This window comes from Pelodiscus sinensis, chromosome 10, assembly GCF_052426305.1.
Source record: "Pelodiscus sinensis isolate ZL-2025 chromosome 10, ASM5242630v1, whole genome shotgun sequence".
In the NCBI taxonomy this organism is placed as follows: Eukaryota; Metazoa; Chordata; order Testudines; family Trionychidae; genus Pelodiscus; species Pelodiscus sinensis.
The window spans coordinates 53,573,114-53,589,813 of NC_143061.1; the positions used below are offsets into that span (position 1 = coordinate 53,573,114).

The 16,700-nt window shown below is 55.9% G+C and overlaps 1 protein-coding gene across 1 annotated transcript; it reads right to left on the reverse strand.

Annotated features, from left to right (window-relative positions):
• Nucleotides 1–633: 633 nt before the first annotated feature.
• DNAJB11 (DnaJ heat shock protein family (Hsp40) member B11) lies at nucleotides 634–16,682 on the reverse strand. Its single transcript, XM_075937307.2, has 10 exons — nucleotides 16,508–16,682; nucleotides 14,723–14,879; nucleotides 11,382–11,479; nucleotides 9,593–9,725; nucleotides 7,216–7,358; nucleotides 6,678–6,760; nucleotides 4,856–4,913; nucleotides 3,316–3,427; nucleotides 2,784–2,943; nucleotides 634–1,005 (listed from the first exon to the last, which is right to left on the reverse strand). Exons 1-10 carry the CDS (start codon nucleotides 16,630–16,632, stop codon nucleotides 941–943), a joined length of 1,134 nt encoding a protein of 377 aa, XP_075793422.1. The 5' UTR covers nucleotides 16,633–16,682; the 3' UTR covers nucleotides 634–940.
• Between the last annotated feature and the right edge of the window lie 18 nt (nucleotides 16,683–16,700).

Sequence of the window (16,700 nt, forward strand, 5' to 3'; positions counted from 1 at the left end):
GGCCTGCGACCCGCTCCCAGCCCAGCAGCACGGCCCCCTCCCACTCCCTGTTCAGATGCTGCACAGCTCGCAGGACACATCCATTTGCATTAGGACAGAGCCTCCTTCAGAGCCAGGGCTGCTTGGGGCTCTCGGAGCCAGTGCTGCTTGGCCGCAGAGCCAGTCAAGTGCCATTGAACACCAGGGAGGTTTGTTCAGTGCTCGCAGGGCCAGCGGTTCTCTGCCGGGGATAGCGATCCAACCAAGCCAGGGTGGGGCGAATACCTCAGCGAGCACTCGCCTGGGCCCGGGAGGGAAGGGGCTGGGTTTTTAGAGCCCTGCAACGTGCAGAAAGGGCCAGGGGACAGCTGAGATCTTCGGACAAGACACGGGCCTGGCTGGAAGCCTGAATTTTGCAGGCAAAAGACTGGTTTGGGCATCGAGGGGGTCAGGGAGGACCTGTCCGCCCCCGAACTCCAGCCCACAGATTTACAGCCTCTCCCTCTTGGCTCCCAACAGAAAGGGAGGTGAGAGGAGTCAGGAGCTATAATGCGGCCCAGCCTGGGGAGAAGAGGTGGCGGAGTGTCAGAGAGAAAACCTCAGGGGAGATCACAGCAAGACACACAAAGCAAGGAGCAAAATGCTTTGAGAGGGTCCAGAAAAGTAACATCAAAATATATTTAAAAACCAGACATTCCAATTTGCACTGAGTTGAACACCCCCACGCCCCCACTCGTTTGCTCGGGGGCTTTGCTCCCTGCACCAGTCCCAGGAACTATAGGCAGCACCCGCTACGCCCTGCAACAGGAAACCACGTGAACACCTTCACCCTTCGCAAACACGCTTGGACCGTCGTCGCTCCACCCTCCCGCCACCTCATTCCCCGAGGGGCGGAAGAGGAGCCGGCCGAGAGATACGGCTGGGTTCAGGTTTCCTTTGCGAGCCAGTCCAGGCAGGGGGGTTAGTAGCCCTGCAGTCCGTTGTACACCTTCTGCACAGAGCCTTGCTTCAGCAGCTGCCTCAGACCTGGGCGAGAAAAGGACAGTCACCGCTTGCAGGCCCGCGGGCAGCTCGGAGCCCTGCAGTGTGATGAGCCGGCAGGCCAGCCAACTCACAGGGCAACAGCCTAACTCCATCTCAGCTACCCCTACGCTCCTGCAAGGAGAGCTGGAGCTAGGGAGACTGTGGTTAGAGCAAAGCCTTCTTACCTGCCCTCCCCCGCTCTGGGTAGGCTGAAACACGGCAGGGCCGGGACCTCCTCAGCTAACGGGGATGGGGGAGAGGGAAACGGCAGCGAGAGGAGAGGCGTAAGATTCTCCCGCACATACTACCCAGTACACTGCTCCAGGATCCTAGGGGCCCAGGAGAAAGCCGAACCCTGGATACGTTCTCTGGCCTCCTGCATTGCTAGAAGCGAAGTGCCAGACTTCACACGCCGCCAGGGGCGCCAGGCCTAGCCAAGCTACGTTTCGATGGACTGATCGGACGTCCTGTGGGTCCGACAGCGAGGGCTGGGAGCTGACTGGCTGGCATGGGGTGACTGAGGCTCTGGGCAGTCTCAACACAGTCTCCCACTTAGTGGGCCTCTGTAATAAAGGAGGGACCGAGAGACAGGGCACCTCTCCACCGAATGCTGCAAGACACGGTGGGAGCAGGAGAGGCCGGAAAGAGCACAAAGCTGTTCTGACAGGAGAGCAGCAGGAACGCCACTTTGCTTAGACTTTGAACCCTGGGCGTGCCGCTACCCTCTGAACATCCCTGCCGCTCAGGAAGCAACGCTCCGCCGGCGCAAGAAAGCCGATTCAACGAGAAGCGCTGTAAGGAACGCGCTCTGGCGCGCGCACGGGGGCCCTCTGGAACGTCAGCTCTGGCCAGCGGGTGGCAGAGACTCCGGGCCAAGGGACACCGGGGAAGCAGAACACGTAGCTCAATTTCCCGTCTTTCGAGATTCCGCCCAGCAGGATTTGCGCTAATGGAGCCCAAGCTCAGGAGGCGCCTCCCAAGCGGGCACACGTATCGCTACAAACAGCAGCAACGCTTGGGCCAGGGCCACCAACGAGAAACGGAATTTTGTCCTTACTAGACCAACACAGGCGAACAGGACTATTCCGGCCAAACACAGATCCACCCTGCAGTGGGCGGGACGCATCCTCTAGCCCAGCTAAGGAGCCTTCAAAGAGAGGAAGGCAGGAGGGGCCATGAGGGCTCCATCAAGACCCCCAGATCCCGTCTCCGGTGTTGGTGCACCAGAAGCAGGGGGAGGGATGGGGCTCGGTGACTTTCACAGCTGTAGCTGATTTTCCTTAATGTTCCCGAGCATCTCTGTGCTCCAGGGGCGGAGAGCCAGGGAGAGAGCAGCTATTCCCTGACACAGCAGGGCTGCTTCCACCCTTGCCCCAGAGCAAAACCCAGCTCCAAAGAGAAGTGGGTGCAGATGCTGGGAAACTCGGGGAAGTCTGAGAGACTGTTCTAGCTAGGGAGAAGCCAGAGCAGGACTAGGTCCAGTGTTAACCCATCTCCAGCAACGGCGCAGTCTGTCCCTCGGACATAGCAGCAGCTCCACAAATATCGGACCAGTGATCCATCTAATCTCACCTGGAAGCCTTCTGAGGCTTCTGAGACCAGATGTTGCAGAGGAAACAAGGCACGGCCCACCGTGCATCTAGCCAGTTGTATTACGCTGTACGCAGGCGGGGGAGAGAATTCCTCCCTGATCCCTGCGGGTGGGTATCTTACATTGCAAGGCTAAGCTCGATCAGTGGTCAGAAAGTTGAGAGATGGGGGTAGGTTTCGGAAGCACAAACCTTCCCGCTGCTCGTCGGTCAGCTGCTCTTTGGGGAAGTCCACATCGAAAGTAATGATCAGCGAGCCTTTGATGTTGTTGTTGTCGAAGTTTGGAAGACCGTCTCCTTTTTTCCACAGTTTGGCCCCAGGTTTTGTGATTTTATCTCGGGCAACATGAACCTACAAAGAAGGGAAATTTGAGAACAGCGTTCGTTTCCTGTTATCCTAGATCTCCTTTCTGGCTATGCTCGGGGTACGCTCAATCCTCCACAAAACCAGACTTGGCTGCTGGGACACGGAAGGGCATTAACACAGAGCTTAGGGCAATGTATACCAGCACATCTGCTCTAGTCTGGAAGCTAATCATGGATTGTGCCCTCACTGGTAGCTTCTGGAGCAGATTCCAGAAGGTCAAAATGGGGCTTTTTAAATCTCTAGCTGAGACAACACGGTCCGTGGCTAACGGCTGCAACCAGTAGAGTCCCTGGACCTAGGGAATTCGTAACAAATAGTTTTGCTTGTAAAGAACATGGAAGTAAACTCTTGACTCACCTTGTGCCCATCTAAATGGGCAATATCCATTTCAAAGCCTACCAGAGCCTCGACCAGCGAGATAGTGACGTTCGTATACAAATCATCCCCTCTCCTTTCAAAGACCGGGTGCCTGTGAACAGAGCGTAGGGACCTGAACCTCTGACCTCTCCCTGCACCACTTCTGCGAGAGTCAGGGCGAGAGCCGAGCAGAACTGGCTTGGCACACCAGAAATCACATCAACGTGCACTTTCACGGCACCGAACAGGCCGATTTTGACCAACTGTTTTGGCCAAAAAAGACCCAAGATAAAATCTTTCGGAGACCGTGTTTTATTTGGACACTCCAAATGTTTCGTTTCAATCAGAACAAAGCGCTTCCATTGTACGTGTTGGGGAGAAAAAGGAAAAACTCAGAACCGCCCCAAAGGAACGGATTAAAAAAAATATTTCCATTTGGCCGCAGGATGGAAAAGTCAAGTATTCAGTGAGTCAGGACCTCTAGGTTATGTGCCTCCCTCCCTAAGGAAGGGGCTTGGGCAGGTCACACAGATCCCAGAAGAATGGAGAAGATGTTTGTTAGTCTGATTCAGTTTCCTTTTCCTGTGGCTGCACGTTACTAAGAATCTTACCTTGGGCGCTGGAGAGAGTAGAGAGGACACACTTGCCGGGCATACCCGAGCCGTGAGACACCTCACTACTGCCTGCTCTTAGCTGGACAGAGTTGGTGTGTGCCTGCCGGGGCCAGCCCCGACTCTGCCAGCCACGGCACGAGTGCTCCCCACTGAGTCCTCGCACGCCCCATGCTGGCAGAGGCATGTAAATTAGACTGCTCCACATAGCAGTTGTATCCCTTATGCCTCCTGAAAGGAGGTTTACAGAATCGGTCGGCAAAGGCTTTCCTTGCTGACCGATCCGCGTCTTGACTGCTGCGTTGCGCTGACGATCAGCTGAGCCGGCACAATGCGGTGGCCATTTTTATTTTAACGAAGCGGGGGCTATTTAAATCCCCACTTCCTTGACTATATCGGTATGTCTAATTTACATGCATCAGTGATCAGAATGACGAGCGCGACGTGGGCAGACATTAGAGAACTCCCACAACGTGCGCCGATGGACTGGCGTGTGATCACAGAGGGGAGGATCCCTCTCCGCACGTCTGTGCCCTTTGACGGGCACCAAGGGGTACCTCGGTCACACCGTCCCATGTGACTCACCCAGCAGCTCCCTTTTCCCATTCGAGGGACGTGCATTGCTAAGGGCTTTCCGCTCTGGAGAGCGGTGTCAAAGCACCATGGCGTTCATCCAGCGGCTACTGTTCAAACATAGGTTTTGGGCCAAACAAAGCAAAAAGGGAGCATCCTTTGACTGTCAGGCCACTATCTCAGGGTATCCCAAGACCCTTCTCCACAGAGCCCTGACTCCAGCCTCCGCCGTAGCCTGGCCTCGTGGATGCTGCGGGTGGGTAACTGACAAAGGTGCCAGGTGAGCGGGCAAAACTGACACACAAACCACTAGTCAGTTTCATTCCTCGGAGCCAGGAGAGAAGCTGGTTACTTACTTGAGAACTTTGATTCGGAAGCGTAAGTCACCTGGCTCCCCGTCCACGTGGGGCTCACCTGGGGAAGGAAGCCAGCCATGGTGTGTTACACAGAGTTGATGCTTCATCAGCAAGCAGCCAGCTGGTCTGACATCAGAGAGACTCAGCTCACTGGGGGGGCATGGTCTTGTGCTCTTCTATCCCCCAAAATCCACACCCTTCTTTCAAAGGACTCCCTGCCTGCATGCAACTGCTTAGTCCGAGGCACCAAGGGTTTGGGAGCACGCAATTAGCGCGGAGACTGACACACAGATACGGCAGCTTCTTGCCACATCCTTGGCAGGGATGTTAAAATGCATTTATTTAAGTAAATGTGTAACGGCTGAAAATGTCACATTTATACATGGGGGGGGGGGGGGCATGGCTCCCCAAGAGCCAGTGCACACAGGGAGCCAGCTTTTAAGCCAGCCCCCTGTGTGTACCAGCTTCTGTGGAGCCACCTGCACATCACCCCCTGCCGTGCTGCTGCCTCTGATAGAGGAGGACACCTAGAAACCTGGAGGAGCGCAGGAAAAGCTGCTATGAACTGTGCCAATATGGATTTGTGCTGTTATCCAAAGTCTACACAGCGAACCGTAAGAAACTGGGAGCATTACAGCTCACAGGGATGGGTAAAGCCAACCAATGACTTACTGCGACAGGGCATCATGATACTGCTCTAAAACGTCAGCGTTACGAATGCAAGAGAGATGAACTGAACAGCCAAGTGCACTCCTCATTTGGAACTGGACGTGCACAATCAGCGGCAGAGACGTAACCCTGCCCCCAAGACAGTCCAGTACGGTGTTAAACGTAAAGTACTAAGGAAAATAGAGGAGGACTTCAAACCAGCTTGACAAGGTCAGGGACCTGTTCTGGCGCTTGTTTTATTTAAATGGTTCAGTCCAGCATTTTTATTCTGCACGGTTACGTTTCAAGCTCAAAAACTGTAAACTTGGGCCAGGGGACTTACACGCACACTTCGAACAGAGCCGGGCGTTGTGGCAGACATGCTGCAGGCCCACCTTCTGATTAAGGATGTTAAAACGCAGTTAACTGACTAGTCGATAGAATTTCCATCGACTAGTCGATAGGCACGTCCGCATTCCTCCTGCTGGGGCTCTTGGACATTTCAAAGGAGGAATGCAGAATTCCTCTACAGCCCAGGCCAGCGGGAAGTCCCACGGACTCCGGGCTGTATGCGGGTGCCTGCTTTGAAATGCACGATAGTCCCTAGCAGGGGCTCTTGCGCATTTCAAAGCCAGGGAGAACCCCGGGGTCAGTGGGGGACTCACAGTCCCCCACTGACCCTGGGCTCCATGATATGCTGCACGCCGCTAGGAGCCTGGGGTCAGCTGAGGACTCCCCAGCTGATCCCGGGTTCCGTGCAGCACTTCCCCCCAGGTTCCACGGCAGCTGCCCCTTTGAAACGCCGCCTTTGAAGAACCCTTCCCCCATAGAGGCAGCAAGGGGCAGGATATCGACTAGTCAAAAGACTATGTGATAAGCAAACGCTTATCGGATAGTCGACTAGTCTAACATCCCTACTGCTGATAGGAATGATTTCCCCACCTGTGGCCAGATGTCTAATCCAAAAGCAAGGGGAAGCAGGGCATTGCTAGCAGTAACTGGAGGGTGCAGTCTCTAGACAGAGAATGCACAAGACAAACCAACTGCTTAACAGGGACAAGCACAAAGCAATACCCCACCGCAAGCACCACGGCTCTGTAATGCCGCCTGCATCTCCCCGTGTCCCCAGCCGTTCAGTAGGGCGGGCGGGCAGGCGGGCGGGCGAGCTGCCTACCTTCCCCGATGAAGGGGTACTCCATGCCATCCCTCACGCCCGGCTCGATCTCTACCTCCAGTGTTCGCTCCTCATTCACCAGCCTGGAGAGAGAGAAACCAAGTAGAAGGCCGGGTGCTCTGCTCAGCAAGCCGGCAGGCGTCACTCATTTGATTGGACTAGCCTGAGTGCTGCTTCTCTCCTGCTGCTTGTATCATTTGTTGCGCACGGCCCAGAGTGGGGGAGGGGGAAAGGTGTCCACTGGTCAACCAGGACAGGCAGCAAAGAGCTAAGCTACAGAGCCCACCAGTCCTGCAGTCTATCCCGGGGGACCCACACTCCTGTCTAACTTTAGCTGCGCGCACAGCCGTGCCGGATGACTGCTCTGGATGGGCAGGTCGAGAGTGGGGCTGAAAGAGGACCCCCTTCCGCCTGAGACCAATCAAGCGCGCTGCTCTTTCCCAGGAAGTCCGCCCACTGGGTAGGTCATGTGGGTAACGCACCGCGAGGCGTGCTGAGCCAGCTATCTCGCGGTGCAAGGCAGAAACGGCACACTCACTTGACATTGGGACACTCATCACAGACAACTTCCTGTGTCATCTGGAACCGCCCGGGGCCTAGCTGCGTGGTCCTCATCTCTTGCCGGCAGTTGCATTTCCGTTTGCCAGGAGCCTGCCTGGCCACCGGCTTGTTCCTAACAACCTGAAAGAAACACACACGACAGTGTCACATCAACCAGTCACACTGGGGCGGCATCTCAAGGCTTTCCAAGGAGCAGGGTTTCTTCGAGCACCATTCTAGACAACAAGCCCTTTTACAATCACAACACACGCGCTGCACCCGGAACAAGAACTGCCTTTGATCTTGGAAATGCCGCTCTGTACACCAGGGGGGGGAACCTTCTTTCTACCAGAGGCTACTGACTTACAACAAAAATCAGTCTGGGGGCCACACACAGCCCCGTGGGGTGTAGGTGGAGACTCTGAGCGCCTCATGGCTCCAGAGTAAGGCCAGAAATGAGAAGTTCAAGGTGTAAAAGGCGGCTCCAGACTGGGGCCAAGGGATTTGGAGTGCTGGAGAGGGAGTTCTGACCTTGGGCAGAGGGGTGAGGGGTCTGGGAGGGAATTAGGGTGTTGGAGGGGTTCTCACCTTGGACAGAGTTTCAGGGTGGATGGTGGCCAGAGGGTTGGGGTGTGGGAGTGGAGTGCTGGCTCCAGTCAGGCACCGCTTACCACGGGGGCTCATAGGCAGCAGGGCTAAGGCAGACTCCGTGCCTGCCCTAGCCCTGCACTGCTCCTGGGAGCTGCCATGATGTCGGCAGGCAGCTCTGTGCAGTGCATACTGCCAGTGCCCACAGGCGCCGACCCCGCAGCTCCCATTGGCCGTGGTTCTCAGCCAATGGGAGTTGCCAGGGCAACTCAAAGCTTCCGTTGTTGCCCGTCCCTGCACCTAGGGGCTGTGGGTACAGCTGAGCAGCCGGCCTAGCACTGGAGCTTCCTCCCAGAGCCAGGTGAGCCGGAGCACATGGTTCCAGCCACACGAAGTGCTCAGGCAGCACAGAAGCCACTGGGCTGCTGTTACAGCCATTTTCCTTTGCAGCCTGCTGCCCAAGCGTGTACGCCCCTCTCCAAAGAGGTTTAGGCTGAAACAGCGGCTGCCTTTGATGAATTACTTTGGGAAACTGGCCAAATCCCATTCATCTCGATGACGAGGGGAGAGTTCTTCTCTGCAGACATTTGTTTCATATTCACCCCTCTATGAACAAGCTTATGTGAACGCTTTAAATGTGGCCGAGGCGCTCATCACTGGAGACGTGCAGTATGTGGTCACATGCCGCAGGACGCAATTCCTGGCCTCACTTCAAAATGTGGTTTCATACTTGGTTTTTACTGGGTTCAGCGTCGAACAGGATTCCCAGGTCCAGATACAAGTGCTCCCGACATGCATGTGTGTCTATTGACATATTATTTGGATGGGAAAATCCAATCTCTTTATAGAGAAGAACTCAAGGAAAGTAATGCAGTGTTGACGCTCAGGAAGTTCAAGTGACAGTTCCTAAATCTGCTACAATTTGGCCATGTTTCATATGTTCAGGTACACCGTTTGTACACTGCCGTTTACACCCCCAGGCCTAGATACACCTCAGCTGAGAGGAGTCACTGCAGCCTAGTAATTTGGGTCGATCAAAGGTAGCTCCCATCACATGAGCAGCAAAGATAGCCATTCCTGCCCAGGGCATACTTCAAGGGCGTCATTCAACCTAGCTTCGATCTAGCATCACAGCGAGCTTGGGTACATCTCCATGTGCTCCAATCACACCTGAAAGCAGTGTAGACACATGTACTCCAGAAGTTAAGGGTTAATTGCTTCAGAAAGCATAATTTTGAGGAGAGAGGTTAACGGGCTCATCGGTTAACCATCACGGTTACACGCGCCACTCCCTGTTGCCTCTGATACAGAGGCAGCGAGGGATGCAGGGGAGGTGGGAGCCAGTGCGTGTGTGTGCAGAGCCGCCCAGCCCCCCAGCACTGCTACCTCTGTGGCTTCCCATGTGACAGCTCCCATGGAGCCGCCTGACGCCCCTCCTTCCCCCGCCCCAGAGGCTAAATGAGCTCATTTAATGCTCCCTCTCTTTGCTGCAGCTTTCCGTTGTGTTTCTAAGTGACCCAGTGGGGAACAGCCCTCCCCATAGTGCTGCTGGTTCCAAGAACTCCACTGGGTATCTGGCAGCAGCAGGATGATGCAGAGCATAAAAATAATCCCAGCATCCCCTCTCAGCCACGTCTCTTTCATACCTCCTCAGACACACGGCTACAAGTGACCCATTTCCATTTCTTTCTAAGAATGCACCATTCCCACCAAGAGTCAGGCCAGCCATCCCTAGCAAGTGCCAGGCTTCCGTGAGGAAGCTCCTAGAAATAGATTATAGCACTTACTTCCACAAAGTTTCCTGAATACACTTCCTCCAGTGTCACTTCCAGGTCCACAATGATGTCACTTCCTCGTGGAATATTCCTGTCTTGCTGACGAGGACTTCCTCCAAACATGAAACCAAAATCCCCAAAGAAGCTACGGAATAATGGACAGTCATTAATTCAGGAAGAAGTCTAAGTTCAAGACGTATGCTGCCATGTGGCAGCATAAACAAGATCTTGTTCCAACACAGAGATCGAATGCGGTATTAGGCTCCCTCGAAGCCTCTTCTCACCACCATATAATATGCTCTGTACTAGGGATGTAACCGAGTAGCCTAGCATCTGATAAGGATATGCTTATCAGACAATCGACTAGACTAGTCGCCCTCCTCCCCCCGCTGCCTCTCTCTGATAAACGCAGTAGAGGGAGAAGGGGGAAAGCAGGAACCAGTGCTGGGGGGGAGGGGAGCTGGCTTAAAAACAGGTTCCCCCCAGCACTGTCTGCGTGGAGGGGAAAAGGGGGGGGAAGCAGGGGTGCAGCGGGGAACTGGTGTCGCTTCCTCCTTGGGGCTCTTGCTATATTTCAAAAGCAGAAGTGCCACAGGAGCAGGGGGTGAGAAGCAAGCAGTCCCCCACTGGCCCCGTGCTCCCTGCTTTTGAAATGTACCCAGGGCTCTTGTACATTTCAAAAGCGGGGAGCATGGGGCAAGCAGGGGACTGCTCGAGTCCCTACCGGCCCCGCGCTCCATCTCGGCTCTTCCGCCTTCGAAATGCCCTTATCAACTAATCAAATAGTTGATGCAAATTGCATTGCCTAGTCGAGTAGCTGATTAATTTAAATTTAACATCCTTACTCTGTACAGCAAATTGCACACTGTCAAACCAACACAAGTCCTGTGCTTTCCGAAACCAACCGAAATCCATTATTTTAGGGGAGATTTCCTTATTTAAAGTCATCACAAGTGAAAATACATTTCTGGCACCACATCTAAGGTACTTCCATGGTCCTGATAACCGTAGTATCTAAGTGCTTCCCAGTCTAACATTTATGCCCTGTGATGCAGAAAGTGCTATTCACCTCATTTACAGATGGGGACTGAAGCACTGAGGGGCAAATGACCTGCATCCCCCAAGCCTTAGGGAAGAGCCCTAACTGCTGGGACACCCTTCAGTACGGTACCAATGTTCAGACAAGGACAATATCTCAGGGTGAATGCTTCAGCGGAATCCAGACAAGATAATCTCCCTCTCAGAATGGAACAATCCACAGGTTTACCCCGAAGCGAGAGGTGCTGTTTGAAGTGCTATTGAATGAAGAGGTCAGATTTTGCTATATTTCAATTTATAGTGTGTGTGGGGGGAGTTGGGGGGGGAGGGAAATACATGGTGCTGCATGCACACACACACACGCGCGTGCCTGTGCCAGTGTAATAAACACCAGACACGTCACAAAGGATGCAAGAAAATCTGCATATTTAATGCAATTAAAATCTATCATCCACCGCTCATACTAGCAAACCTGCCAAGTACTCAATGACGGTTCGTGGGGGAGAGAGAACAAACATGGACTTTGTGCGCATTACCGCATGTGTGTGAAAGCAGCAACTAGGAAGCATGTGTTGAACACACTGGTCAGATCACCCCGTCACTAGCGGTCAATGATGATTCATTTGTTTTTTGGCCATGGCAAAGGCCACGATAGGGCACAATAGCAACAAAGCATCTCTCTGATGCTGAAGTCTGAAGGAATAGCCGTGTCCTTAATTAGTGTTCCTTGCCTGCAGAGCAGTTTGCAGGGGTGACAGCTTACTGTGAGAAGATGTCTCCATGGGAACCCTGGTGACCATCCTTCAATCCCTCCTCGCCATAGGTATCATACTGCTTTCTCTTCTCCTCGTCTGAGAGCACCTGAGAGGGCAGAGGATGTGGGACAAGCACTAGTGAGTCAGGTTATTTAAACAAGCCTTTGAGAGGCACCCGGCCTTTACCCCAAATGAGGAATAAGAGGCAGTGGAGAGATCCAGATCACTTTTACTATGGCGGTGCTGGTCACCACTCCATAATCAGCACCAAGTCCAAGGTTGTCAGTTTAACAAGAATCTTTATTTTGCAGAAATTGGCTCTTTGGAAGTCTCTTGTCACCATATCACATGCATCTCATCGAAACAGCAAACCACCCAGACGCGCTATCATTCAACGCTGTTTCAATTACTCTTGGTGGGCTAATGGAAAAAGGATTAGCAGCGGAGTAAGAGCTCAAAAACACAGTCCTTTTGGCAGTCTGTCACACAAGTGTGTCGCTCTTCTTTGTGAATCACACGGCTACTCCCCCTAGGGATGTAGAAATCCCGTTACCCAGTAAGCAGCACCTGCTCCTTGCCCCAATCTCAGTAATACAGAAAGAGCATTTGTCTAGAGAGCCTTTTATAACCTTTCACCCTGCCTCCATCATCTCAAGTTTGAGCACCAAAGAGAAGCCACCAAAGAGGATGATCAACCTGCCATGGTGCAAACATTGGCGCTCACTTCTGGGAAAGAGAGCGAGCTGGAGAGCAGGGGTCTTGGCCATATGAAGGCAGAATAACGTCCCAAACGCAGGCAAGGTGTCACAATTAGATGTACTGATCTGCTGAGCCAAAAGCATGAGAGATGGCTGTTGAAGTTCTGCACCAGTGAGAGCGCACTGCTTAAATGGGGGCTGTTTGTGATTTCCCATCCCTGATCCAGTCTGACCTTCGTAGCACAGGTCATGGAATTTCAGCCAGTTATGAAGCCCAAATCAAGCCTATATCTTGTGGCTGAAGTGGAGCAGTCAATCTAAAGTCTTGAAGAGATCGAGAAAGCACCATGATATTTAACCACTGAAACACCTTACCCGCACTACACGTTTGCTGATACGACTAAACCTGAGCTAATCTGACTTCAGCCGGGGATTTTGTTAACACCTCTGTCTCCCAGGTTAGAGAAACAGAGAGTCACCCCTAGTAGCTACTTATGCGCCACGATCAATTAATTCTTATGTTCTCTTTAAACGTCCAAAATCAATGAGCACTGCCACTGGTTTAAGGGGTTGGTCTCACTGTGTAAGACTGAACACACAAATTGTGCCATGAGCACCGGATAACAGAAGCCAGGTCCAGGTTCAAATGCTTTGGTCCGGGTCTCCCTGCTCCAGCAACATCCATGACCCAGTAGAACCACGGATGCTGCTAGACCAGAGAGCACTGGTGGCTGGGAGCGGCCTCTGCCTGGGAGTCTGGTGGCAGAGAGGGACGTCACTACTCTCAGGGTGATGCTTACTGGCTACCCAGCAGCCCAGCCGGGCCTACTGTGCCACAGGCTGGGAGTGCTCCAGATTGGCCAGGCCTGCCACGCGACACTGCAGGCGGGCGCCATGTAAGCAGTTAACCATAATGTTTAATCGGTTAATTGATCAAACAGCATTTTACATATCTAGTGGCAGTGTGGCCAATGGCCAGGACCTTAGCCAGGGTCAGAGCCTGAAGCGCAGCTTGGGGTCCAGCCGGGCATCTGGGAGCGCAGCTGGGCCGAGATTGGAGCTGGTCTGGTGGCAGGGATCCGGAGGTCTGGTGGCAGGGATCCGGAGGTCTGGTGGCAGGGATCCGGAGGTCTGGTGGCAGGGATCTGGACCCTCAGCAGCTGGGCAGAGATTGGAGCCAGTCTGATGATTGGGAACCAGAGGCAGGGAGCAGAGCAGGGCCAGTGGCTGGGATGGCAGCCCAGGGGAAGGGAGCTGAGGGCGGCACCAGGATCAATAGCCAGGAGGGGAGCTGGCTTGGAGGCTGGTGGCACCCCAGGGGACCCCAGAGACTTGCAGCAGAGGGGCCATAACAGACCTCCCTTGCCTGGAAAACTCCCCTCGTTCGGGACCTGACCCATCTTGAAGATGCTGGACTGCGGAGGGCCAATCTGTCACTTTCTGACAATTTCCATTACACACGTACTTTTAAGTTTTCAAACCTGCCACCTCCAGCTCCACACTTAAGAACAACCAGGAATCAACTTCAAATCTGTATTCTATTAGCCTAGGGACAAATCCGCAGGGTTGGAAGATGGCAGAGTAATATACATAATATTAAATGATCTATTTCATGTTAAGGATTAAAAGACTAGTCAATTGTCCGATGAGCATAAGCTTATCTGATAGTCAAGTAGTGGGGAACAGGTACGAGCCAGGAATCACTTGATTCCTGGCTCATGCCCAGACGCTGTACAGGAGAAGCACGGTGAGGGGAACCAAATATGAGCCAAGAAACAGCTGTCCCAACTCGCACCTGGTCCCCACACTGCGCTTCAGCCTTTTAAATGTTTTAAAGAGCCTGACAGCTCTTATTACATTTTAAAGGCAGAGCCGCAGCGGTGTTAGCTGCCGGGGCCAGGAGCTGGCTCCGCAGTTTCCCCCACTTATCCGCTAATTGATTAGTTGATTAAACATAACTTAACACCCCGATTTCAGGTACAGCTTTGAAATCTCAGAATAGCTTGTCCTGCCTAAAAAGTGCAAAAAGAATGGATTGAGATGTCCACGCTAGTTTCAGTGAGAGAATTAATTTCACAACCAAGTTTTGGTGCTTTGAAAGAATAAGCTTTTGTTTTCCAGAGAAGAAAATGTGCTACGACAGAGGTGGCTACATCTTGAGCATCCACAGTAATCAAACTGCCTTTGGCCCCAACTACTGCAATAGCTAGCGCAAATCCAAACTAGGCATCTTCAAACTCCATTAAAAGGAAGCATTCCACACCCTCCCTTGCATGTTGCAGGGGAAACTTAACTCCAAAAATGAGATAATTGGGATCTACAAGCTGGCCCGGGGCCTCTACTAGAAACCTTAAATAGAGTGACAGCAATCAGGTTAACACAGGGCAGGCTCTTCACAATTTTTCGCTATCACTCCTCTGCCATTTCCAGTCAATAAACCTGTCTGACTTTTCACTTTTGTTGCAGCAATTCATTACCAACACTGAAATGTAATCATTGCTGACTCTCCCTGATTAACAACAGCTCCAAGGCCATCACTAGAAAACCGGTTGCACCCTCCTGCAAATGAGGAGATGGAGGCAGAGACTCCACCCAGACAGGAAAACCATGTTTGTTAGTACTCAGAGCAGATACTCTATTAACTCACTGACCTCATAGGCAGCTCCCAGATCCTGGAACTTTTCTTGCGCTCGCGGATCGTCAGGGTTGCGGTCCGGATGAAGCTGCAAAGCCAGTTTCCGATAGGCCTTTTTAATGTCTTTTACTGATGCACTGCGGGACACCCCCAGAATCTTATAGAAATCCCTCCTGAGAAATAGAGAGCAAAGTAAACATCTAGTCATGGCCTCTGCCACAAATGCACCACTTCTAACGAGACAACCACAGAACACCACCACTGCTACTGCAACTGAACAGCTCAGTAGGGTGAAGGCACCCTCCTGGAACACCTACGCGTTTCAATCAGTGCCATGACAACCATTTTAGTGGAGAAGTTGAAGCACAGACGTATTCAGTGACTGGCCCAAAACAGTGTGGAGGGTGTCCGTGTGTGTGTGGGTATGTCTACACTTGCACCCTCTTTTTGCTGGGGGCCGGGTGGGGGAGGGGCTGGGGGAGCGGTTGGGCGGGGCGCTGCTGGGGGCCGGGTGGGGGAGGGGCTGGGGGAGCGGTTGGGGCGGGGCGCTGCTGGGGGCCGGGTGGGGGAGGGGCTGGGGGAGCGGTTGGGGCGGGGCGCTGCTGGGGGCCGGGTGGGGGAGGGGCTGGGCGCGGCTGGGGGCCTGTGGGGGCCCGGTGGGGGAGGGGCGGGGCGCTGCTGGGGGCCCGGTGGGGGAGGGGCTGGGGGCCCGGTGGGGGAGGGGCGGGGCGCTGCTGGGGGCCCGGTGGGGGAAGGGCTGGGGGCCCGGTGGGGGAGGGGCGTTGCTGGGGGCCCGGTGGGGGCGGGGCGCTGCTGGGGGCCCGGTGGGGGCGGGGCGCTGCTGGGGGCCCGGTGGGGGCGGGGCGCTGCTGGGGGCCCGGTGGGGGAGGGACGGGGCGCTGCTGGGGGCCCGGTGGGGGAGGGACGGGGCGCTGCTGGGGGCCCGGTGGGGGCGGGACGGGGCGCTGCTGGGGGCCCGGTGGGGGCGGGACGGGGCGCTGCTCGGGGCCCGGTGGGGGCGGGACGGGGCGCTGCTCGGGGCCCGGTGGGGGCGGGACGGGGCGCTGCTCGGGGCCCGGTGGGGGCGGGGCGCTGCTGGGGGCCCGGTGGGGGCGGGGCGCTGCTGGGGGCCCGGTGGGGGCGGGGCGCTGCTCAGGGCCCGGTGGGGGAGGGGCGCTGCTGGGGACCTGTGGGGGCCCGGTGGGGGCGGGGCGCTGCTCAGGGCCCGGTGGGGGAAGGGCTGGGGGCCCGGTGGGGGAGGGGCGGGGCGCTGCTGGGGGCCCGGTGGGGGAAGGGCTGGGGGCCCGGTGGGGGAGGGGCGGGGCGCTGCTGGGGGCCCGGTGGGGGAAGGGCTGGGGGCCCGGTGGGGGCGGGGCGCTGCTGGGGGCCCGGTGGGGGCGGGGCGCTGCTGGGGGCCCGGTGGGGGCGGGACGGGGCGCTGCTGGGGGCCCGGTGGGGGCGGGACGGGGCGCTGCTGGGGGCCCGGTGGGGGAGGGACGGGGCGCTGCTGGGGGCCCGGTGGGGGAGGGACGGGGCGCTGCTCGGGGCCCGGTGGGGGCGGGACGGGGCGCTGCTCGGGGCCCGGTGGGGGCGGGACGGGGCGCTGCTCGGGGCCCGGTGGGGGCGGGACGGGGCGCTGCTCGGGGCCCGGTGGGGGCGGGACGGGGCGCTGCTGGGGGCCCGGTGGGGGCGGGGCGCTGCTGGGGGCCTGCGGGGGCCCGGTGGGGGAGGGGAGGGGCGCTGCTCGGGGCCCGGTGGGGGAGGGGCAGGCCGGGGGACGGCCCCGCCCGCGCTCACTCACCCGGCGCTGGCCTCGCCCAGCAGGTAGAGCAGCAGCAGGCAGAGGCGGCCGAGGGAGCGGGGGGCCATGGCCTGCGCGCGGGGGGTCTCGGGCCGGCTCCCGGAGCCCGGCGCGCCGGTAACCATAGATATGAAACGGAGCCCGGCGAAGAGAGCGGGCCAATGGGCGCGCGGCACAGCGCGCGGCCCCGGTC